The sequence below is a fragment of the Vespa velutina genome, chromosome 15 (assembly GCF_912470025.1).
Source record: "Vespa velutina chromosome 15, iVesVel2.1, whole genome shotgun sequence".
Lineage (NCBI taxonomy): Eukaryota > Metazoa > Arthropoda > Insecta > Hymenoptera > Vespidae > Vespa > Vespa velutina.
Genome location: NC_062202.1, coordinates 4,476,908 through 4,501,231, shown reverse-complemented (window position 1 = coordinate 4,501,231; position 24,324 = coordinate 4,476,908). Strand labels below are relative to the sequence as shown.

The window sequence follows — 24,324 nt, the reverse complement described above, 5'->3', positions numbered from 1 at the left end:
GAAAATATTTCTGCTTTTAACGATTATATTAATAAATATTAATTAATATATTAATAATAAATATTAATTAATAAATTTATACAATACAATTATCAATCATATTATAAAGTTGATAATGGTTGGCAGCACTGGCTACCGTGGAAATTGCTCTAAGTATATATATATATATATACATATATATATGTGTGTAATTTTTATTATTTATTTTATAATCAGTTATTTTTTTATACAGTTAAACAATGTCCTTTCAGTAATATTTTTCATAAAAGAATGTAATTATTATTCGATCTATATAAAAATGTCAGCTGAAAGTAAAGCAGTATTACAAGAAGTACGAAACTTATATAAACAAAATGAATATTCAGAAGCAATAAAGAAATGCAAGAAAATATTAAAAAAGGATAAGAACAATTATCTAGCACTTATTTTATTAGGTGCTTCTATGCTTGAAGTAGAAGAATGCAAATCTTATACTCCAGCAGCCTTCCAGAAAGCAATTGATATACAGCCAAATAATCCGTTGGCTTGGCAAGGATTAGTAACATATTATGAAAAGGAATCAAAGAATAATTGTAATGTGTTAAATCAGCTGATTGAAGGTTATTGTAAACTTTTAGAATTAGACAGGTATAAATAGTTCATTAACATAACTTATATAATGATTGTATTTGTTGATTTTAGTTTTATATAAATATTATAAATCTACTTTCAGTGACATGTCCAATGCTTTATCCGTTCTAGAAAAAATAGCTAATCTTCTTTTATTTAAGAAAGACAGTTTAAACTTAAATCAAGGCATTGAAACATTAAATTGTTTACGTAAAAAAGTCAATGAAGAAAAGCAAAGTTTAATCAACAAAACTTTGGCATATGTTTTAACAGAACAATATGATAATATACTCCAATTTAAAGACATATTAGAAAATGTTCTAGCAAATGTGATAAAAGATACTAGTGTGGTTAACAGACAAGATTATTATAGAAAATATTTAAAACTTTTATATACATCTAATAAAATAATTACATTATTACATGAAGCTACACAAATGCACGAGGAATTTGTACAAGATATTTGCCCTCTTGGTATGTTATTAATTGAAAAATTATAGTTATAGAGATACTTATACATTTATTGTGATTATTTTACTAATAATTATATATATTAAATTCAATTACCTTTCACTTTATTATTTCAGAATGGATATGTAAAGTTTATTATGAAGAAAACATATATAATAAGAGAAATGTAGATATTAATATTATTCCGTTCTATGAATCACTTAGAAAACTTGATAATGAATCTGAAGCTGGTATTCTAGCTGAAGCAATACATTTAGACTCATGTGGTAATTTAATCAAATCACGTGAAATTTTAAATCAATTAGTTTTAATAAAACCACAATCATTTCATGGGTATGTTATGCTGAGCAAAATAAATAAGAAATTATATTGTTGGGAAGATGTGGAAAGTGCCTCAACAGAAGCATTAAATCTTATAACTCGTAGATCTATTATGTGGTGTAGTATTCAAGTGTTATTAATTGAGTCACTTAGTAGAAGCAACGATGTAGAAAAGTGGAAATTGGCTGAAAAATTATGCAAAGAAGTAAGATTTATTTTTAGTGTTAAATTGCATGAGTAAATGCTTTTGTTTACATACGTTATGGTATAAATATTTTCATATTTATTTGATTAGTTTTTATTTATAAATCAGGTATATTGAATATATTGAATCTATAACGTTTTTTTTATCTCTTTATCCAATAATATATATCAACATATATTAATCAAAAATAGATGTTAGCAGAGAAATCTTCAGAGCAATTAAATCTTTTTCTTGCACGGGTCAATGTGTTATTAAATAATGATAATATTCTTGATGAATTGAGTAACTTGGAATCAAAGTCTGATACAAGAGTTGAAGCTGTCATTTTACGAGCATTATTTTTAAAAAATCATAAACACTTAGAGGAGGCCGCAGATGTTCTTGGATCTGCTTTAGAAACTTCAGAAAGTTGGTCGCTGCTTGGTAAAATATATTGGGAGATGGCAGATTATAATCATAGTTTGATGGCTTTCTTAAATAGTGTACAAGCAGATCGTTATAATTGGGAATCTTTAGTTTATCTTGGACATTATTATCACGAACATTGTAAAGATATAGAACGATCAAGAAAGTGCTACCAAACAGCACTACAGATTAATCCCAATTCAGAACAAGCTGGTATTGGTTTAAGTACAACATTGAGATTACTTAAAAATAGTGTATGTATAATGTTTATGTTGAATATGAAAGAAGCTATATTGATTATAATATATAATGGCAATTTATTAATGAAAATATTTCTTATTTGTAGGAAGCTAATATACAATTGTTGCGAAAATTAACAGCCTATAGCAGTGGTCCTAAATGGGCATGGTTACAATTAGGTTTATATTATTTAGATAGAGGAGAAGCAACTGAAGCTATTAAAGCATTGCAACATGTCATTAGAGCTGATCCCGGTGATAAGTATAGTATAAAAACTAAATAATATATGTTCTTTTACTTTTATTAAACACTTAATTTCAATTTCTACTTTATTTAGTCATGGTTGGGAATCTTTAGCAGACGCGTATTGGTCACGAGGTGCTTATAAGTCAGCTTTAAAATCTTATCAACGAGCATTAGATTTATGCCCCGGGTCTTTATATTCTATGATACAAGTTGCAAATATTAAATTGGTTAGTATGATTTTGCAATTTTAAAGAGTATTAATGTGTTAATGTTTAATACATGTTAATGATTAAAAATGTTTATGTTCTATTATTAAGTTTTGCACGATTTGTCCTTGTCTAGACAATTATAATAACATACATTTTTCTTACTGTGAACGCATTATTATTATATAAATATATTGTATTACATAATTATTTATAAGAAATTTTCTTACTATAGATCATAGGTGAATTTGAAGAGGCTAAAGAAGATTTTAAACAAATATTGAGCAATGAATCACATTATATACCTGCTCTAAAGGGTCTTGCAGAGACATGTTTAAGTTTAGCAACAAAAAATATTTCTCACCAATTTCTAGGACGTGCTAGAGATAATCTTCAACAAGCAATAGAATGTTTAACAGATGCGGTTTTGAATAACTCTAAATTATCTTGCATTTGGAAATTACTTGGAGATGTATGTTATAGAAGTGCAATAATGTCAGAAAAATATAGTTACCTTCAAGTTATGCCTTTTTTGATAAACCGTAAAAGTACTGAAAAATATATTATTATTAGAAGAGCAGATTTATTTCTATTATCAACAAGGTATGAAATATTTTTATATTTTGATTAAATATTCAAATTTTAATTTAATACTAATCTAAAATATTTACTATATATTAACCAGTATATAATTTAAAAATAGCACATAATATATATATATATATATATATATATATATATTTATATATTTATGGAATTTTTAATTTCAGATCTTATTGTCGTGCACTATCCCTTTCTAAAGATTCTGCATTATTATGGCATGATCTAGCTTGCTGTTACTACGCTCAATTGCTCTTAAATCCTTCCATCGATCGTAAAGATATTGCAATTAAAAGTCTTTCAGCTGCTAAATATGCTGTAAAGTTATGCCCAACATCATGGTTACATTGGAATATTTTAGCAATTATTTGTATGGCATCGGAAATAAAAAATTATGCCTTAGCACAGCATTCTTATGTTATGTCAATTAGCAGAGAATCTAACAATGCTCTAGTATGGTCCAATTTAGGAATTTTATATTTATATATTGGTAATAATAAATAAATATATACACACACACACACATATACATAAATATATAAAATTATTAAATATTTATATCAGAAATTATTTTATAAAATAATTATTTGTTCATTATAGGAGATATATACAAAGCCAATGAAGCATTTTGTCGTGCCCAACGAGCAGATCCAACAAATATGAATAGTTGGGTTGGACAAGCCATAATTGCAGAAAAAATGCAGTATCGCGAAGCAATAGATTTGTTTAGACATTCGGCACAATTAGGATATCATAATGAAGCATGTTTAGGATATTCTCATGGGGTACTAACATTATTGTTAGATGTTGATACTAATAAATCAGACCCTTTGTATACTTATACCATAGAAAATATGCATGCTGTATCAGTAGCAACAGATTTGCTTACTTGGTACATAGGTTGGTAATTATTAAATTTATAGTCATTAGAATTTAATTATAAAATTATTAATCATTAATTTTGTTTAATGCAAAAGACTTTTTAATATTTTAATAATTTACAGAGCATAATCCGAATAATGCATATGCGCTCAACACTTATGGATTATTGTTAGAAAGACAAAAATTATATCTATCAGCAGCAGAACAATTTACTAAAGCATTACATGAATGTAACGAAAAGGAGAAAGATTTTATTTGTATAAATCTTTCACGAATTTTTATACGTCTTAACAAATATGAAGAAGCTATACAGTTATGTAAAAGTGTAAATAATAGTACCTTCAATTCACAATGTCATTTAGCTTTATGTCTTTTTAAAGGTAAGTATATTTTTCTTCTCTTTTTAAGATATATAATCACAATTTATTTATTTGTAAAATTATAGCAAAAAGATATGAGGAATCATATACTACTTATGAAGCAGCTCTTCATTGGTTTGCCAAAGAAGAATCAGATAAAGCAAATACATTATGTGCTATGGCAGCTATGGCTCATATTTTTCAAGGAGTAGATGATGTTAAAACTTTACTCTTCCAATGTATATTGATTAAGCCACCTATGATAGCTGGTTTTTTAGCAGCTGCCTCATTGGGTATATTACACGGAGACCTGAATTTAACTGCTCTAGTGCTGAATGAGTTAGAATTATATAAAAATGATGTAGAGTACAGGCATCACATTACTGCTTTGTCTGCTTATTCAAGCCTTGTCCAGAATAACGTAGCCAATGCTATTAATGTTCTATCAAAGATAACTTTTAGATACCCAAGTAAATATTACTTTAATATATTTCAATATTTAAAAAGTCAAATAAAAGATAATATATATAATAATGTATAAAATTTTAGATGATGTGAATTGCTGGATAAATCTTGCTAGAGTTTTATTTGAAATAGATTTAACGACTTTCCATAAATGCGCAGAAAAAGCATTATATTTAGGTGGAAGATCATCTTCCAATAATATTGTATATGTGGTCTGTGCATCTGCATTAAGTGCTTTAACTACTGAAAATGTCACTAATGCACTGAGAAATGTTCAGAAGGCAGTATTTCAATTTCCTAATGAAGTTGAAAGTTGGGCAAGTTTTATCGCTGTACTTGTAACACGATATATAAAGTAAATAATATATAAATAAAAGTTATATTTTGATATGTTATAATTATATATAGATAATTGGAGTATTGATATTTTTTCAGATGTATTGACACGGAGACTAATCCAGGTGTTAAATGGGTAATTGGATTGATAACTATAGTACAACAGCAACTTTCTACAAAACAGCAGATATCTTATTGGTTAGAAAAAAGTAAAAAGAAATTATTAAATATATCCAAGTAATAATTCTTTATTTATACATTATATTAAATATGTATAAAAAGACAATAAAATATACTTGTATACATAAGTTTCTATATTCAAAACAAATATTTATGATATTAATTATTAATATTTAATATTTAATATAAATATTTGAAATATTAATTATTAATTAATATATTATAATGAATAATATATTATAATGGATAATAATTAAATATGTCAATAATTTTACATTAACTGAATAAACTATCATATTTGATCATCACTACATTTACATTCATGTAAGATATGTAGTCTATCTTTAAGGGCGCATTCAAAATATTTACTTACTAGTTTCACCGCTAGATGATGTTCAAAGAATTTCGAGCACTTGAAATTATATCTACGGGAATCTGTGTTTGCAGTAATATAAATCTTCGTTTTTTATAGAGATAAAATTTAAATAAAATCAGTGAAATTGCTATAAGTGATATAACGATTCCAATCATTTTTAAGTGCGCATTATCTTAATAAATATTTAAAGTATTCTAATTATGCTTATACTTATTTAACATAATATCATTGATACAATTCTTGATAGATATGACAATAAAGAAGAAAACTTATCAACGTCAATCACGGCGTCTACTTCGATCAAAAATTGTTCCAATATTTTCAATAAATTACGTTTTGAATTTTAAATTAATCATAGACATGAAAATAAGAAATATATATTGAAGATACTAGTGTATAATAAGATATAAAAAAAAGTGCAATCAAGTGCATAAAGTAAACAAAGTGCAAACAGTTGATTATAAACATCAGTTTTCAATTGAGTGTTCTGTAAAGAATAATAATGTTTCTTGAAAATAATAATGCTTTCCTTTCATATATCAAAGGTTACTCTCATTTAATGAAGTTTATAAAATAATTTTTAATCAATTTACTTATCTCATTATTGAGGCTTAATTTGTGTAAGAAATAATTATAAATGAAAGTATATAAAAATGACTTCTTTCAAAGTGATATAATTATAAAATAAAATTGTAAATATAAAAAACATAATGGACATCAATAGGTTAGTAATAATCAGTGTGGTAACGGATGAGAAAGAACTAAATATATCGTATACAGTAGGATGGTCAATTGAAGATCTTTGTATAAAGGTATAGTTCATTAAAAAATAATTTATATAACAATCTTAATAATTTAATGTTGATTTCATATTACCTTTATATGTAAACTTTTAGATATGCAAAATATTTGGGATAGGTCCTGTGGCAAGGCATCTTTTTGCTTTACGGAATCATGCTACCAAACTTTGGTATCCTGCAAATTACAAATTAGAAAATAAGGAAAAAAGTAAATTTGATTTTCGTTTAAGATTCAAACCAGCCAGTTTACAAACATTAAAACGCATAGATGAAAGAGCTTATGATTATTATTTTCAACAAGCTCGTTCTGATGTAATGGAAAATAAAGTACCAGATATCGTTTATGAAAGGCATAAACGTGAATTGATTGGATTAGGTGTTAGTGATATGTATAGGTATATATATATATATATATATATATATATGTGTGTACATATATATCTAAGTTTTATGTGTGTGTGTGTGTGTGTGTGTGTGTGTAAATTTATATATATATATATTTATATAATAATGAACATATTAATGCATAAATAAATAAAGTGTGCATTATTAAATATAACTTATTGCAGAGTGATGCTTGAAAAACGTATACCAAGAGAAATTGTAGAATCAGAGTACAAGAAATATATTCCAAAGGAATGTATTAAACGTCATGCTTTTTTTATAAAAAAACCTATACATAATGCACTTGGACGTATTTCTGGACATGATGCTTCTTATGTAAAAGAACAGTACCTGAAACAATTTGAATGCATGGCACCGAATTATCCATATGAGGAATATAAAGCTTTAATGGATAAAGGTATTCCAAATCCTCCATCTAAAGTAGTACTTAGGGTAAATGTTGATGAAGTAAAATATTGTGAAACGGAATCTGGTGCTTGGAATCAACTTTGTGCAATAGAAGATCTTTGTTTTATTTCCATAAGGTAAAAATTCTATATTTTATTGGCAAAAATAATTATTATTTCAATAGTATTATTTTTATATTGTATTATTGATCTATACGAGAACACATTATCTTTATTATATGTAATGTAATATATTATTTTATTACAGACAAGACAATACTGTAGAAGTATCAAGAAAAAATGGAATACCCTCGTATTTAAAATTTCCAACCAGTAATCTTCTTATGTCGTTTGTTTCTGCTTTGGATGGCTACTATCGTTTGGCTATTAAATGGACTTTTAATTTGTGTAGAGATGTCACTACACCAAGTTTAGAAAAGCTACATAAGCTGAAATGTCATGGACCAGTTGGGTAAGGTCATTATTATCAGAATTACCTTTACAAATCATATCTTTTCTTGAAATAGATTATAATTTTGAAGAAAAGGAAAAAGTAGTAAAATTATTCTGGCAGAAGGGAATTTGCATATGGAAAACTTGAAGAAAAACGTGCCAATCGTCCCGGATCTTACATACTCCGTGAAAGTGAGACAGAATACAATGTTTATTATTTCGACTCTTGTGGCAAAGATGGAAATCTAATGTCACAAAGAATAGAAGAACTTGCTGTTAACGAATTTGTTATACAAAATAATATAGAAAGATATAAATCTTTAGGACATTTTATTTCTTCATTTCAAGATCCCGAAAGTCAACCATATCTTTTGGAATGTTTACCACCTTCAGAATATGGTATGTTTAATGATCTCTTTCTCTCTCTCCCCCTCTCTCTCTCTCTCTCTCTCTCTCTCTCTCTTTCGTTTTTATGTTGACTATTACCAGAATTTAAGATTTTTCATTTTTTTTGCAGATAAATCACCATTATTAATTTGTGCACCAGAAAATGTGGGAAATGAGGTTGCTGCCGATGAAGAAATCATTGCATCTCTTTTGGAAAGTGGACCTCGTTGTGTTCCTCGTGACCAATTGCAAATTTATAAAGTGTTCTCAAAAAATAGCGAATCTTTGAATGTACAACCACCGGCCACGAGATTGCATAGGGCAATGTGGCGTGTTACGAAAGGAAAAAAGTTGGAAGTTGCTATAAAAATACTCAAAGAAGAAGAATGGTGTTCTACTAAAGAATTTTTAGAATTAGCTGGAAAATGGGGTCAATTGAGATCAGGTGCTTTAGTAAGGTAGCTATACAAATTTTTATTTCAAGTTATTTTTATATTTGATGAAATCAGTAATTATTTTGATTCACAGATTGTATGGTTTAACTGTAACACCAGCGATTGGAATGTTATTAGAATTAGTAAGACTTGGACCATTAGATGCATACTTACGTAGCACTTCTCCACAAACTATAAAAACAGTTGATATGGTTGAAGCAGCTGCATGTTTAGCCAATGCACTATGGCATTTGGTACTTATACCTCATCTGCTCTTTTAATTATAATCTTAGTTTGTGTTTTTTATTCTTTACTAAATTTTTGAGATACACTTGCAGGAGGAAAATGGTGTTATTCATGGAAACATTAGATGTAAAAAACTTCTTGTTCATGCACACACAGATAATAGTTTCATAGTTAAATTAGCTGATCCTGGTCTTTTTATTTATACAGATAAGGAGTAAGTTTTCTATACGAATTTATGTTATGCTTTTTCAATATAGTTATGTGACCAATTTTTGGATATATTATAATTATGACACTTCTGTTATATGGTACATAGTGTACATTGGTTGCCACCTGAATTTTATTCAAATCCGGAAATTGCAAAATGTAATTTCCAAACAGATATATGGGCTGTAAGCACTACAGTTTGGCAAATTTTTTCAAGGGGAGCAGAACCTCCCACATACCATGACCTGAATATTGTGAAAAAGGTTTATGATAACAAACTAAATCTTAAAATTAACAGTAAAAATATGTCCCTATATTAATACTTAATCATCCAACAAATTTTCAGTATTATGAAAGTGGTAAACGTTTGCCTATACCAAGTAGCTGTCCAGTAGAAGTTTATAAATTAATGTTGGAATGTTGGGGTGAATCTAATGGTATAAGAAAACAGCCTCAAGCAATAATGCGTGATATCAATCAAATTCTCTATCAAGTATACAATTCAAGAAGAACGCACGCATATGCGACTGCATTTCCTAAATTATTTAGTGATTCTGATCATATACATGAAGATGATTCTGATACAATAGACGATAAATCCATAAATTCTGAATCACATGCAAGTAGTCTTATTACTGATAGAACTAGTTTACCTTGGGATGACATCGATGACAGTGAGTACAAAAGATCATATTTTTTATTATATGCAAAGTAAATCACTCATTTATCTTTTCTTTTTTTAGACACAAAAGAATTAATTAACATTAATGAAAGTTACACCGGTAGTGCTGAAGAACTTTCAAATTATTTAAGTTGGTTAAAAAGTACAGCTAGAGATATAGAAAGTTGTAACGATCGATCAATGGCGGGTGTTATTAACTGTTCAGATCGTACAACACATGCTCTTCGTATTACTCATGATGGTAGTATCGGCGACGTTAGCATAGTTAATAATAATTGTAGTAGTGTAAGCGACGATGGCACTCGAATGCAAAATATTTTTGAGTTGAATGCAGATTGTTATATTATTCTACAAGGTCGAATAGGTCAAGGATTTTATGGTGAAGTTTATAAAGGTATACTGGAAAGGGATGGCGGAAAAGATATAGAACCACAACAAGTGGCTGTAAAAAAGTTGAAAACTCGTGCTTTAGAAGCCGATTTACGTGATTTTGAAAGAGAAATATCTATTATGAAGGTAAATTAGATGATATCGATTTTTTATTTTTCTTTTAATTTTCTTTTTATTCACAGCTTATTTATTCTCTTTACTTTTATATTTTAATTTTTATTGTGCAGACTCTAAAACATCCAAATGTCGTAGAAATTTTGGGTGTCATATCAGAACCTGAAGTATGTTTAGTAATGGAATTTGTAAAACATGGATCACTTCAAAGTTACTTATCTTTACATCGACAAACACTTACTCATAAAAAATTACTTGGTTTTGCCTTAGATATTGCCACTGGTATGGATTATCTAGGACATAAAAGCATTGTTCACAGAGATCTTGCTGCAAGAAATATCTTGGTTGCAGATGAGAGTAAGGTGAAGATTAGTGACTTTGGTCTGGCTCAAGTAACTGGAAAAAATGATTACTACATACTTCAAACTAATCGAGATCTCCCAATAAAATGGTTAATATATATTGTATTTGTATATTTCGTCTTTATTCTGTTTATAGTCTATTATTAAAAGTTTTTTTTTTTTTTTTTTTTTTTCTTTTTTTTTTTTTCATTAATAATATTTCTTGTAAATGAAACAATTATTTTTATTATATTATAGGTATGCACCAGAAAGTTTAAGAGATGGAAAATTTTCACCACGTTCAGATGTTTGGTCGTTTGGTGTAACAATGTATGAAACATTTGGCTTAGGTAAAGATCCAAAGTTACCGGGTATCGTTTCAGATGTTAGAGATAAAAGTGCAAATGAAATCAGTGATTCTGAGATAGGTATAGAAGAAGGAAGTGCTGAATTATTAGCAGCTCTTGAAAGAGGTAGTAGGCTTCCTTGTCCACCAACTTGTCCGCAGCAAATTTACGTCAAACTTATGTATCCATGTTGGCACTTACATAGTCATAAGAGACCAGATTTTGCATCTCTCTGTAGAGATATTAGAGAACTGCTTAACCATTATTAAAATATTAATAGGAATAGTTTTAAATAATCGTGTTCCTTAAGGAATAAATATCTAGTCGACGATTTTATTCGCGACGTGTTATGTATTAAAAATATACTAAATATTTTGTTTTAAAAATGTTTTTCTATTTCCTCATTTAATCCTTCTCTAAATTCCTGTATGTCATAAGCATACATAAGTATTAATTATATTAATTTCTTTTGGCGTTAAATATCAAAAAGAGAAACAAATTAATTTTAATCGTTTATAAGTCGAGATAAATTTCTATGTAATTTTATTCATGTATAATCAATTTATTAATGAGCTTAAAGGAATGTAGAATTATCTCTATCAATAAAATCAAATTCTCGAATGCACAACATAATACATAGGAACTTTTACCTATCATATGCAGGCATATTGTTAATTTTTTTTATTGACTTTAAACAAACATTAATTTTTATGATTATTGAGTTTAATAGTAACGATCATAGATGGTTCTTCAGTATTCTTTAAACTTTCTCTAAATAATTGAGCATGTTGCCAAGCAAGGTCACCTTCCCCACCAGAAAGTTTTACTGTAATATTTAATTTTGTTGTCCCTTTTAATTTTTCTGTAGCAAAATCATTGCATGTACAAATAGGAATAATTATGGAAGTATTTTTTTTCTTTATAGAAGGAAAGAAGCCTTCCACTTCCCAAGAAATATTTGCACCATGAAAAACTTTAGTTTTTGCCTGTAATTTAAATGTCTCTATACATAAATCTGGGTTTCGAACTTCAAACGACCATTTTACGTATCCGTATTCAGCATTTACTGAACGAGATAAATATGCCACCTTCCAATCATTTTCTATTTTATGAAAAATGCCACCTTCAACACTATTTACTCCCTCTTGCCAATCAGATTTCTGTTCCAAGATATAGCCATCAGAATGTATAACTTTATATACATTTCTAACAATAAAATATTGAAGAATGAATGATTTGCCACCTTTGGAAATATCCCATATATAATTTTTTTTTACGTTGCACTTAAAAAGAAATTGAAAAAAGGGTAAGTAATAATTAATTGAGAAATTATGGATGCAAATGTGATAAAATATTTCTTTATACCTGGTCAATTTCTCCTCGTGCCATTCTCCATGCATAAGAACCTGTTGTTCTTCCGTGATAATTATTATCGTCATCATTGTTTGAAATGTTTGGAAAATTAAGCATTCCTACAAGCTCCTGGAGACGCCGTTTGATAACATATTGTTTACGTGCCATACTGTAACTTACAGAGTTTTGACGTTCCTCATTTAATGTTTGAAGTAAATTTAATAAATTTTCTTCTGAACATTTTTTTCTCCTTGCCATTACATCAATCTGATTTCGCGTATAACGCCAAGTAACATCCTGAACTTCATCTCGTGAATAAGCTAATATATAGCTTAATTTTTTATGCCAGCCACGTTCATACATCAATGGCTGATCTATTATATTTTCACATGGATCTACATGAATCCATCTATTTTCAGTAACAGACCATATCTATGAAAGAATGAGAAATTATTGACAATTATAATAGTAATGTGTAACTTTACATACATACGTACATACGTACATACGTACATACATACATACATACGTACATACTATTTCGTACATACTTCTGTCCACAGATGATCTGTTACATCATATATAAGTCTTGCGTCATAATTTAGTGAGCGACAAAAAAGTGTGAATAAATTTGCCCATTCCCCACAACGTCCACATCTAGAAGTTAACAATACTTCTGGATCTGTATACCGCGGAAATTCCGCTATTGCATTGCAAGAATTACATCTAAGAATAATAAATGCCATTTCATAGATAACAGGATATATTTTCAAACGTATGTATTAATAACTTGAATGAATACCTATGAACTTCTATACGGGAACACCTTGGATCTGAAGAAGGTCTTACACTTTCATATGAACATTCCATAGAACAGCTAGTACATAATGGACTATCGATCCATTGAAAGAAATCATATTTAAACCAGTGCAGAAGTTCCATTAAAAATAAATCTAGTGAACCTACTAAATCTTCTTTTAAAGCTGAGTCTGACTTCATTTCTTTATTAAGTGCAGCAAGTTTCATGTTTCTGTGAAAATATATATATATATATATATATGAACATATTTATATAAATAATTATGAAAAAGGAAAAAAGAGAACATTAATATCTCTACTTTTGAAATTTTCTTAATCTTTCCATTGTCTTGATTTCCAATTGCACAACTGGTATTACTTTTCTAGCTTTCTCTTGTAAGTCATGATCTTCATATCGCATAACACTATAAAACTGTTTAATAATTCTATTAAAAAATTTGTTTTCTGTTGATAATTCTATTGAAGATTCTGTTGCTTCTACAACAGTTTGGCTCTGATCCAAATTTGTAGTGTTTAATTTCGATTCAACAATTGAAGATAGTAACTTCTGTAAAGTCTCCAATCTTGTGAGTAATGCAGTCTTTGGAAGGCAAAGACGATCACCATCCTGTTTATTCAATTTATAACAAAATATATAAATTAGTTTAAAGTTATGTTTTATTATATCTTTCTGTACCTCTATAAAACCTATTTCAAATAAACATTCCATGGCACCACTTGCTGGGAGTAACTTTTCTACGACATCAGGATCATTGAGATAAATTATACGATAAATTTTTTCTTCGGGAAAATGTAAAATCTTTTCACAGAGTTTTGACAATACACATCCAGCATTATTCCGAATAGAAATCTCATTTTCATTCAACATATCTACATAATGACGTAAACGTTCATCCATGATATCAATAAATTAATATACAACTTTAAAAAATTTTCTGAAAAAGCTAAATAAATGATATAAATTGCTTACACAAATTTCTTGGACTTAAAATAAAATTTTTCCATGGAAAAAAAATATTAAGCAATCATACCATTTCACTTATCTCTCTCAATATGTTTATTTATGAAAAAGATTTTTGTGTGCTTTATCAATTATCAAAATTAATAATTAACACCAAGTTTTATTGATGATTTTTCAAAGTACATTTGAAATTACAGACATTGATCGTCTAATAACTTAATGACTAAGTAAAAAGGCAAATATTATAAAAATACTTAGCAAACATGACAATTTATTAATCTGTTAGGTTATTTGAGCATAGATTAAATATCATCATGATGATCCTCTGATGTAAAATATGTCGCTTAGTTTTTAAATTGTTAATTTATTATGAGATTCTTCTAAATATTTTATATAAAAGAATAGACATAACATTAAACATTTTTCTATCGAATAGAGTTGTAAACAAATTAACAAATTTTTCTATTCATAGAAATAAAGTTTTATGTTTACAAATTTACTTATTCAACATGGCGCTATTAAAAAAGCGTATAATAATGGTTTAATTTGTTACGATTACATATTGCTATAAGAAATCATATTTTAAATTCGGATAAACGTAAAGTAAATATTCTTTATATTTTTGTTATACGATTTATGTGAATTATTATTTTTAGAATTCAATAATATTTAAAAACAAATATGGATGCCGATTTTGAGGATCTGTCACACGACATGGAGCTCATTTCGAGGTTAAAACAACTTCACCAAACAACCTTAAGATTCGAAAATAGAATTAATCTTGCTAATGATCCTGCTATATATGACAAACTTTCTAATAGCGACAAAATAAAATACAACTTGCTAATGTCTTATAGTCTTAATAGCATGTTCTGGATGTATTTACGTGCTGAAGGTAAATATTCATATACAAATTTTTAATAGAACAATATGATTTAAAGTTTTACTTCTATTTTATATTTCTTTCTTGTATATAGGTATTGACCCTACAAAACATCAAATAAAAAATGAAAATGATAGATTAAAAAAGTCAATGGAACGTGCTAAACAAATCAATGATAAAAATACACTTATGCCACGTGTAGATAAAAATGCAGCACAAAGATTTATAAGAAATAGTTTATGGGAACCAAAAGTACATGAGAAAGATAATAAAGAAAGTAAAGGAATAAATGAGAAAGATACAATCTCAAAATAGTCTATTACGGAAAAATCTATGCTTGTTCAATATGCTTATTTTAGTATTACAGTTTATAATTTATCTATATAAATCAATTATGAGTTAATATAATTTGCTATTGTTTTATACCTTTTTTTTTTTAATATTTGTAAATAATAATAAAGTTATTTACAATTCGTTTATATTTAAATATAACAATGATTGTCAAATTGACATTTTATGTAGGATAGACTAGCTAAATGGGATCATTCAAATATCTGCCTTATTTATTCTTATATGAAAGAACTTCCCAGGACAGAAAATTGGACTATTTCAACGGACATATGTAACGGGATGGAAATAATTTTTTTTTAAGTCATTGTTTTACGAAATTTCAAAATCATTAGTACTTTTTTTTGAATAGAACTCTACATTTATTTTTCGACATTCTTGTAGAACAACTTATAGAAAATAGAAATTCAACAACCTTAGTAATCATACGATTTCTATCAATTTAATCTTAAGATATTTGTATATGAAAATAACAAAAATTTCTTAAAAACTAACACTGATTCACGTATGTATTTTACTTAAAGAAATACGTGACTCTGCTAAAGAAATACGTGAAATAAGATGACCCTGAAATTTTGTAAAAAAAAATGACAGAAGAAAATATTTCCACAATAACAATAAACATTTAGATGATTCCATTTAACTAGTTCATCCTGTATATACTCATACCTAAAAATATGTAACTTTCGTGTACTTTTCCGAAGAAAAAAGAGTTACTGTATCTATCTAGAGGTAAAACTTAACGTAAAATTGATAAAGAAACACTAGCGCTACTAGTGCTAGATTTGCATTGAAGGAGTAACCTACATTTTAATTGCTATATATTAAGGTATTATATTGACATTGTATTTGAAAGTATATAATTACTAAATAACAAAAAATTAAAGTTGATGATTGTAATAGTTCTAAAAATGTTATTAAAATTTCAAAATGGCGTTAAACATGAAATCCGATTTCCAATGTAGCAATAATCGTTTACTCACTATACAACAGAGACATACCAATCTATTATGTATAATCTGTGGCCAAAGTGGAGATTAGAATTAGGCAGAGCCGTATATATGAATCGGTATACATGGTTAAATCAGTCAGTAGATAATTGTTAATTATTGTACTATAATATTGTAATTATTTAGAATTAAATACTATAATGATTTTGCTTGAGATACATAACAGGATACTAGAAGAAACATTAACGAATAAAATAAAAAATGCCTTATCAGGGTAAGTACAATGTTTTGTTCATTTAAATTTAAGTATTTTATAGTATAATTGTAAGAGGTTTATGAAAGATTATGAATTAGGGCGGTGTCCACGTTAGTGTTCAACAAATTCATTCGATTATTACGAAGAAATATATATATAATAAAATATTTATTAAATATGTGATTAGATTGAATTTACTCCTTTTGAAATAAAGGTAAAAGTAATATAACATTTTGTATTGACATTTATTGGTTTATTGCATATTAGTTTGTGTAAATGTGTATGAATATTAATCAATAACATTCAGGTATCTAATAAAAAAAAGATTATGATTTTATAAAGAAAAAAAAGGAACTATATATTTTTTTCAATTATAAGCCAGTTATTTCATTGTTGCATTTAGTATATAATATTAAATTTAGAATAATTTATAACATAGTATATTATTCCTTAATTGCAGACATAAACCGGAGTCAACGGACGTGGTTATAGCAGATTTTGATGGTGTTTTATTCCATATTTCAAATTTAAGTGGTGACAAGTCAAAAATTAGAGTAAGTTAATATAATAGATGTGATTTGTAAGACACATTTTATTTATATAGACAGATATAGATCAAATATTTATATTTTAAAAAATATATTTATATTTCTTACGTAAATTACATATATGTATGTATATGTATATGAATATACATACGTTTATGATAAATCCAACATTAATTAATTTATGAAAAATCTTTTTACAGATTAGTATTTTACTTAAATTTTATAAACAACTGCAAGAACATGGAGCAGATGAATTACTGAAACGAGAATATGGTCCTCATCTTATTGCTCCAGAAAGTGGTAACATTTTTTATATTATATCTTTCGATAGGTATGTGTGTGAGAGAGAAAGAGAGAGAAACTAGAATTAGAGAGAACATATCTACAACAATCAATGGTTTCAGTTGTATTTTAACTCTTTATGTTTTTCTTATGTTTTTAGGTTATAATGTATCAGTTTTGATAGATTTGGAAAATTTACCAGAGGATTGGGAAGCTTTAGTGAAGAAAGTTGGTCTATTAAAAAGGCATTGCTTTGCAAGTGTGTTTGAAAAATACTTTGATTTTCAGGAAGAATATTATGATTCTCCTGGTACACAAGTTCAAAAGAGAGCAGTTATTCAATATAGAGATCAGGAAACTATGTGAGCATATAAATGTCATATGAATCATCATAAACAAAGCAAGATAAATTTAACTTATTCTCTGCAATATCTTCTTTAATTTAAGGTACGTGGAAGCTAAAAGTGACAGAGTGACTGTAGTATTCAGTACTATATTTAAAGATGAGGATGATATGGTTATTGGAAAATTATTTTTACAAGAATTAAAAGAAGGTAGACGTGCTAGCCATACAGCACCACAAGTTCTATTTAATCATCGAGAACCCCCATTAGAACTGCAGGATTCTGAAGCAGCAGTAGGAGATTGCATTGGATATATTACATTTGGTAAAGATATTTTTTAATTTTAACATGATTTAGAATCATTAGAATTTTTCATATTACATTTTATAATTTATTTGTTTTTAGTATTATTTCCTCGGCATACGAACAGAGAAGCACGTAATAATACTATTGATTTAATACACATGTTCAGAAATTACTTACATTATCACATTAAGTGTAGTAAAGTTTATATTCATTCACGTATGCGTACTAAAACTACAGATTTTCTAAAAGTACTCAATCGCGCAAGATCTCAAACAAAAAGTACTGAAAAGAAAACAATTACGTGAGTATTTCATTATGTTTATATTATTATATAATATATTTTCAAAATTATAAAATATTTAGATCTTACATTTTTACAGTGGTCGGACATTCATAAGGAAAGAATGAGTTCATATAAAAGTTAACAATACTGAAACAGTTTTAAACGCGGGATAAATGAAATGTTTCATTTATCTCATAATTTTGCTGACAATTCTTAGTTTTTGGTATACAGTATATGGTTTATTAACAAAGGCTTGATTACTGTCTTATGAAATTAGTAAACCACAAGTTCTCCATGTATAAGATCAAATGTAATTTTTTTAAAACAATGAAAGATTTTAAGCATATGTTTACGATCCTGAAAATATATTGATAAATTATTTCAAACTTTTTATTAAATTACTTTAATTATAATTTTTTAAACAAATTTTTATAAATATTTTTATTAAGTTGGAAAATCTATAAAAGGTATACTAATTATGTAATGCTATTTATTACAATATATTTTGATTTTTGATAAAATATTTCACAGAATATCATTAGTCATGAAATTAATCAAAGAAATTCAGAATGATTTGTTAAAAGCAGGTTTATACGATTTTCTAATATGTTGTCTTATCTATTAAAAATTCATTAATAATATTTGCATAAAGCACATAAGTCTGGGCTTTGAATAATTTAAAGTAAACTTGATTTATCCAACAATTCGACTGTACTTTATAAAAAATAATGAAGAAAATCAATTGGGGTAAGATTACTTTACTTAATAGATATTGTTGAATAATATGAGCCCATGCCATTATTTTTTTAATTACAATATTGTTTTTTAATAAATAATTATTTTTATTGTCTAGTTTTAGTTATTATATAACAGATTATTATATAATAATAAAAAGGTGTTATATATATATATATACCTTTAATATATATATATATATATATATATATTAATTTTAAATATAATTTTAAATGAATTTTTATGGAACCTTCATGTTTCTATTAAAATATTTCTATAAATTGATTTTTTCTCTAGTATTGATTTCTGAAAAAGCATAGAATCAAAAAAAAACCATACAGGGTGTAAAATAGGGAGTGCCAAATGAAGGTATTCATTAATAACCACACCCATTCATCTAACACTAATATAAAATAACATTGTATTGCTCTTAATGCTTCAGTCATAAGCATTCTTTTAGAGTGAATACCTATAGCATGTGTACAAAAATATTCTATGGAATACAATAATAATTGTTTATAAATGACATGCATTTCCATTCATAACGTATATTTTGATAATATTCTATTAAAGATTTTAGTTTCGTTAAAGGTATGTAAAATAATTGAAATATGTAGTTTTAATACTTTTAAATATTAAAATTTGTATGATTTATTTTAAGTATATACTTATATAATTTATGAAAATGGAGATGAACCAGACCACTGTCGGATCAGTTTTATTATCATCATCCAGTATTTCGCCATGTTCTGCAAATGAAATTGCTATAAGTCCAGGTGACTGTGTCGAAAGTGGTGTTGAAGAATGGCTTGAAGATGAAACTTTAGCAGGATTTCGCGTTTGGCAATTGGCAGGAATAATTTTATCTATTTTACTTAGCATAATAATTGGATTATGCTGTTGTATTCGATTCAGGATACCAAGAACAAAACAAGAGATAGAAGCAGATTATATTCGAAAGAAAATAACAAAAAATTTTAGAAAGGAATTATCGAAAATAAATAATTCAGATATGGATGAGATGAATTTACAAAAAGGTAAATAAGATTTTTATTTTATAGATGTTTTCATAAAAAAATAAAAAAGAAACAAATATATGAATTGTGACGTACTTCTTTTTTGATCAAGTTTAATGTAGTACATCTTTTTTGTGTTATTAGCATTAGAAAAAATACGTAATGAATTTGATGCACAAGCATATCAATTGCAAAAAGAACATGAAAAAATTGCAAATAACAGACCTCAACAAATTGCACAAAAACGGATTAATACTATATTTACTGGTATGCGTGACCATCTTAATAAATGAAAGTGCATTGATAGTGATAACATAATTTAAAATTTCTAATATAAGTGACATTATAATGTATATTTTACGATACCTTTTTCGATTATTTGTTTATTTTACTGAAGAAAAATAAGCTTATTTTTATGAAAAAAATATCAATTGTAATATAAAATAAATACTCAGAAAGTGCAATATATTATTTCAGAGTGAACAAGCTAACTCCAATAAAAATAAGTTGACTAAATATAAGCTTTATTTTATAGATATAGTACAGAAATTATATTACCTCGCATGCAACAGTAATTTGTAGTCACGAATTATGTAGTTCAGACCACTCAATGATACTATGATGTATATTATCTACAATAATATGTGTATATATTTAACATTATTATATTATTAATTGGCTGCTTTCATTACAAAAGTAAATCTATTTAAATTTTTTAAAGTAAAATCAATTTATATGCGCTATATATATAGCCATAAATAAATTTTATTTAAAAGGCGAAGTGATCACAGTAAGTATTATAAGTCATATATATATTTCCATTATGATTGTTAATACATTTATTTTGTCCAATTCTGCAAGTAATGTTCAAATGTATTTATAATCTCTATTTCACTATCTCATAACTAATTAAATATTTTTCGTGCATTGAGAGAAAGATTTGAAAAAAGATTAGAATTTTATACAGGATAATTTTACAGGGATATCTAAAAATTCAGAAGCATATATTATGCATCACAATTGAAAGAAAAGTTCTAGATTTATAATAACTGCGGGAATACATAGAACATGTATGTTCTAATAGATTTAGAAATTAGTAAATAGTAATTAATTATACGATATATTCATTTTGAACTCTGACTTTTCATTAGGACTTTTGTCTTAGTTTTGATGTGTAAAATATACCAATAAATTTGTTAACATTCCTTTATAATTATTCTATATAATTTTATTAAGAATATCCAGACTTTATCATAATTATTATTAGCTGTATTTTTATAAAGCTTCCTTGTGAAAAAATACATAAAAATAGATGCTAATATTTCATTTAAATAAAAAATACAACAAAATACAAACTCATAAATTATTTATTAATTACAAGTTATAAAACAAACGGTTTAAAAAACGAATTGGGTCGAAATCTCTTTTGTATCTGGATTTATATTAACTGCAATAATATTGTAGAACTAGGTGAAAAGAAAACTAACACATTAACTGATATTGTACTCTATTAAGTAGATATTAGTACTTTCAAATTATATCAAAATAATAAGCAGATCACGATTTTACATTTTTTTTTTTTCCCTTTACATGCGTTTGATATATTTTTCGAAATAAAGAATCATGATTTATTAAGTTTTTCATCATTTTTCGCAGGGTTATGAACATACTATAAATAGGGCAAAAGAATTATAATCATATACACAGGAATGACTATCGTAAAATTTGAACTATTTTTAACTAGCTAAATTTAATAACGAATTCAGTTTTATTTCTTAAATCAGTAGAACATACGCCAGGAATGACCATATTTTGCGAAGACAATATTGCAATAGTTGCTCACGTGTGTTAATTAAGTGAGCACACACATTTTCTCTTTGAATACATTACAATTAAATTATTACAGTAAAAAATGGAACCGTTAAATTATTCATTAAAAATTTTATAAATAACTATTTACAAAAATATATACTTAAAGAAAATTTATAAAATAAATCACGTGACTTATTATACTTATCACAAATCGAGCATTCCTGGTATATCAGAATCGGCATAAAGCATATCAGAGATATATCGATGTAATTCTTAAATTTGTACACTATCATATACTGTTTATTTTCTTTTTTATTTTTGCTAATATGATACCTTACTTTGATATCATCTCTTAGACATATTTGTTTAGAAATATAACTATCGTAATATATTTATTAAAAAATTGATTGCGAACAATGAATGGAAAGTAAGATGATCTTTTGATTACAACGCGAGTCTGTGAAAGAAAAAAAAAAAAAAATTATGCCAAGATTCTACTTACGGTATCATTCGTACTTTTGATTAACACAACGAAAAGGGAGGGAAAGAGTTTCATAAAGATCATTGCAATAAATCTTTTTCTTTCTCTCTCGGTACGTTGTGAATTTTTTCTTTTTTTTTATTTTTTTATTATTTTTTTTTTTATGAACAACAAACAAAATAAGCTAATTGCGCGTTGTACGAGAAAAAATTTTGTTCGCATTATTTTCTTGGTAAAAAAGATAATGGAGATCATTGCCTATAACGTGAATGCAGTCTAAGAAAAGAATACTTCATGGACTAGAGGATCCAGCATCGTAGTTAACGTAACGTAGCACAATCATGCAAAATACAGACTGTAATCGGCAAAAAACCGAAAATATATGCATCGTGAACAACCTCTCTCTCTCTCTCTCTCTCTCTCTCTCTCTCTCTCTCTCTCTCTCTTTCTCTCTCTCTCTCTCTCTCTTTCTCACACACACACAACACGTGCGCGCAGCAAGCAAGCAACAAACAAACAACAACAAACACACAAAATTTTTTCTCGCATTCACTCACTTTCTGCTCCTCCTTTTCTTGTTTATTCTTCTTTTTCATTCTCTTTCTCTCTTTTTACGGCATAATTAAATAACTACTTATGCTCGTTAATAATTTCTAGCTGCATGCGCTTTCCTCTACGACCCTATATCATCATGTTAAACGGGTTAAGGGCGATAGATTTTGTGACGTGCGAGTGTAACGTTAACAGGATTCCTCTAATTGATGAAAAAGAGTAGGGAACTCGCTACGAGGTAAAAGAGGTTCTTTTGTAGTTGTACTGCTATTTCGACCGATCGGCATCGAGTCGTCGTTGCCCCGCTACTTTCAAGCGGACATCGCGCCAAACGGTCGTTTAAGCGTGCCTTCACGATATCTTGTTACGCCACCAAGAGAACTTCATTTTTGGGCTCAAATACTGAAAGCCGATAACTGTTTGAGGAATTAACGAGAGGATTGGTAAGAAACTTCCACAACTACGACTCTTTGGTTCCTCGTCTTGCGATTCTGTTACCGTTCCACTCGCTGTCTTCTTACAAGGCGTCGAATATGGATACGGCGTTGATAATGGATTACATGTTATATGAACGTCTTCGATATTCCACTTGTTTTTTGAATTTGCAATACCGATGTCGTTTTCCTTGGCCTTTCTGCATGTGTCGCTTTGGATGGGACATTGTTCGGGTGTCTTTCTGTACTTATTTGCTTTTGATAAGATACATTTGCTGTTATTAGCAGTATTCATTGCTGTTAGATTAGAAACAGCATTGAAGTTGTCTATTGTAAAGTTAGAGAGATCAGACTGTAAACTTGATTTATTTGTAGAAGATTTTAGTGACGCTTTCCGATAGACCTTAGAACGTGTTAGCGGTTTAATAGTCAACTGCGGTGATGATATAGAACGAAAACACTGAACATTATTAGTTTTTTTAGTACTGATACAATAACCATCGTTCGATCTCGTATCTGATTGCGTAACGATAGATGTCTGGGATTTCTGTTTTTCTATATCGATTGACATAGAGTGACAAGCAAATGTGGAAGAGGATATGGTATTTTTCTGAGTAATCTCACAATTTTTTATGGTGCTCTCACTATTCTTTCTTTCATTATTCTCTGTCATATATGAAACTGATACAGCAATGCCTTTTGAATTGAAATTTGATAATTTTGGTACTAAGTTAATAGATTCACTAGTGGTTTCCAAATTATTTAAAGGATGTGATAAAGGTGAAGAATCGATAGGTGAAAGAATATAGGAAAGAGTCCGCGCTTCATTTGTACCTGTCATAGCAGGGACTAATGAAGCGTCCATGAA

At 27.5% G+C, this 24,324-nt stretch overlaps 7 protein-coding genes across 19 annotated transcripts; 5 read left to right on the top strand and 2 right to left on the bottom strand.

The window, feature by feature from the left end:
- The first annotated feature begins 199 nt into the window (after positions 1–199).
- LOC124954585 (tetratricopeptide repeat protein 37) lies at positions 200–5,833 on the top strand. Of its 2 annotated transcripts, XM_047507733.1 has the most exons (14): positions 219–331; positions 435–627; positions 713–1,083; positions 1,197–1,606; positions 1,798–2,265; positions 2,358–2,512; positions 2,589–2,724; positions 2,939–3,306; positions 3,474–3,793; positions 3,904–4,203; positions 4,308–4,565; positions 4,631–5,014; positions 5,094–5,364; positions 5,445–5,833. In XM_047507733.1, exons 2-14 carry the CDS (start codon positions 443–445, stop codon positions 5,584–5,586), a joined length of 3,768 nt encoding a protein of 1,255 aa, XP_047363689.1. In that variant the 5' UTR covers positions 219–331; positions 435–442; the 3' UTR covers positions 5,587–5,833. The 2 variants fall into 2 exon arrangements, with proteins under 2 accessions (XP_047363688.1, XP_047363689.1); XM_047507732.1 differs by having other exon boundaries at positions 200–627.
- Positions 5,834–5,982: 149 nt separating this feature from the next.
- Positions 5,983–11,479, top strand: LOC124954587 (tyrosine-protein kinase hopscotch). 4 transcript variants are annotated; one of them, XM_047507735.1, is made up of 14 exons: positions 5,983–6,713; positions 6,798–7,096; positions 7,271–7,630; positions 7,761–7,964; positions 8,067–8,137; positions 8,270–8,344; positions 8,463–8,790; positions 8,861–9,020; positions 9,105–9,226; positions 9,329–9,482; positions 9,566–9,893; positions 9,963–10,417; positions 10,519–10,856; positions 11,005–11,479. In XM_047507735.1, the coding sequence occupies exons 1-14, from the start codon at positions 6,612–6,614 to the stop codon at positions 11,360–11,362; spliced, it is 3,354 nt and encodes a 1,117-aa protein (XP_047363691.1). In that variant the 5' UTR covers positions 5,983–6,611; the 3' UTR covers positions 11,363–11,479. The 4 variants fall into 4 exon arrangements, with proteins under 4 accessions (XP_047363691.1, XP_047363690.1, XP_047363692.1 ...); XM_047507734.1 differs by having other exon boundaries at positions 8,067–8,344; XM_047507736.1 differs by lacking the exon at positions 5,983–6,713 and having other exon boundaries at positions 6,798–6,909; positions 8,067–8,344.
- LOC124954588 (peptide-N(4)-(N-acetyl-beta-glucosaminyl)asparagine amidase) lies at positions 10,906–14,620 on the bottom strand. Of its 4 annotated transcripts, XM_047507742.1 has the most exons (7): positions 14,297–14,612; positions 13,942–14,209; positions 13,565–13,872; positions 13,249–13,476; positions 12,998–13,172; positions 12,459–12,878; positions 10,906–12,376 (listed from the first exon to the last, which is right to left on the bottom strand). In XM_047507742.1, the coding sequence occupies exons 2-7, from the start codon at positions 14,161–14,163 to the stop codon at positions 11,795–11,797; spliced, it is 1,935 nt and encodes a 644-aa protein (XP_047363698.1). In that variant the 5' UTR covers positions 14,164–14,209; positions 14,297–14,612; the 3' UTR covers positions 10,906–11,794. The 4 variants fall into 4 exon arrangements, with proteins under 4 accessions (XP_047363698.1, XP_047363695.1, XP_047363697.1 ...); XM_047507739.1 differs by having other exon boundaries at positions 13,565–14,209; positions 14,297–14,620; XM_047507741.1 differs by having other exon boundaries at positions 13,565–14,135; positions 14,236–14,618.
- An 88-nt stretch (positions 14,621–14,708) lies between these two features.
- Positions 14,709–15,514, top strand: LOC124954594 (nuclear nucleic acid-binding protein C1D-like). Of its 4 annotated transcripts, none has more exons than XM_047507753.1 (3): positions 14,709–14,824; positions 14,883–15,121; positions 15,204–15,514. In XM_047507753.1, exons 2-3 carry the CDS (start codon positions 14,908–14,910, stop codon positions 15,422–15,424), a joined length of 435 nt encoding a protein of 144 aa, XP_047363709.1. In that variant the 5' UTR covers positions 14,709–14,824; positions 14,883–14,907; the 3' UTR covers positions 15,425–15,514. The 4 variants fall into 4 exon arrangements, with proteins under 4 accessions (XP_047363709.1, XP_047363707.1, XP_047363708.1 ...); XM_047507752.1 differs by having other exon boundaries at positions 14,718–14,829; XM_047507754.1 differs by having other exon boundaries at positions 14,748–14,765.
- Positions 15,515–16,459: 945 nt separating this feature from the next.
- Positions 16,460–19,591, top strand: LOC124954592 (probable actin-related protein 2/3 complex subunit 2). 3 transcript variants are annotated; one of them, XM_047507749.1, is made up of 7 exons: positions 16,460–16,681; positions 17,124–17,217; positions 17,412–17,511; positions 17,654–17,855; positions 17,941–18,161; positions 18,243–18,444; positions 19,459–19,591. In XM_047507749.1, exons 1-7 carry the CDS (start codon positions 16,608–16,610, stop codon positions 19,469–19,471), a joined length of 906 nt encoding a protein of 301 aa, XP_047363705.1. In that variant the 5' UTR covers positions 16,460–16,607; the 3' UTR covers positions 19,472–19,591. The 3 variants fall into 3 exon arrangements, with proteins under 3 accessions (XP_047363705.1, XP_047363702.1, XP_047363704.1); XM_047507746.1 differs by lacking the exon at positions 19,459–19,591 and adding an exon at positions 18,507–18,772; XM_047507748.1 differs by lacking the exon at positions 19,459–19,591 and adding an exon at positions 18,524–18,772 and having other exon boundaries at positions 16,462–16,681.
- An 18-nt stretch (positions 19,592–19,609) lies between these two features.
- Positions 19,610–21,405, top strand: LOC124954593 (transmembrane inner ear expressed protein). Its single transcript, XM_047507750.1, has 3 exons — positions 19,610–19,752; positions 19,853–20,198; positions 20,322–21,405. The coding sequence occupies exons 1-3, from the start codon at positions 19,684–19,686 to the stop codon at positions 20,468–20,470; spliced, it is 564 nt and encodes a 187-aa protein (XP_047363706.1). The 5' UTR covers positions 19,610–19,683; the 3' UTR covers positions 20,471–21,405.
- On the bottom strand, positions 20,914–24,321 carry LOC124954591. The gene has a single exon (XM_047507745.1). The coding sequence runs from the start codon at positions 24,319–24,321 to the stop codon at positions 23,374–23,376; it is 948 nt and encodes a 315-aa protein (XP_047363701.1). The 3' UTR covers positions 20,914–23,373.
- Between the last annotated feature and the right edge of the window lie 3 nt (positions 24,322–24,324).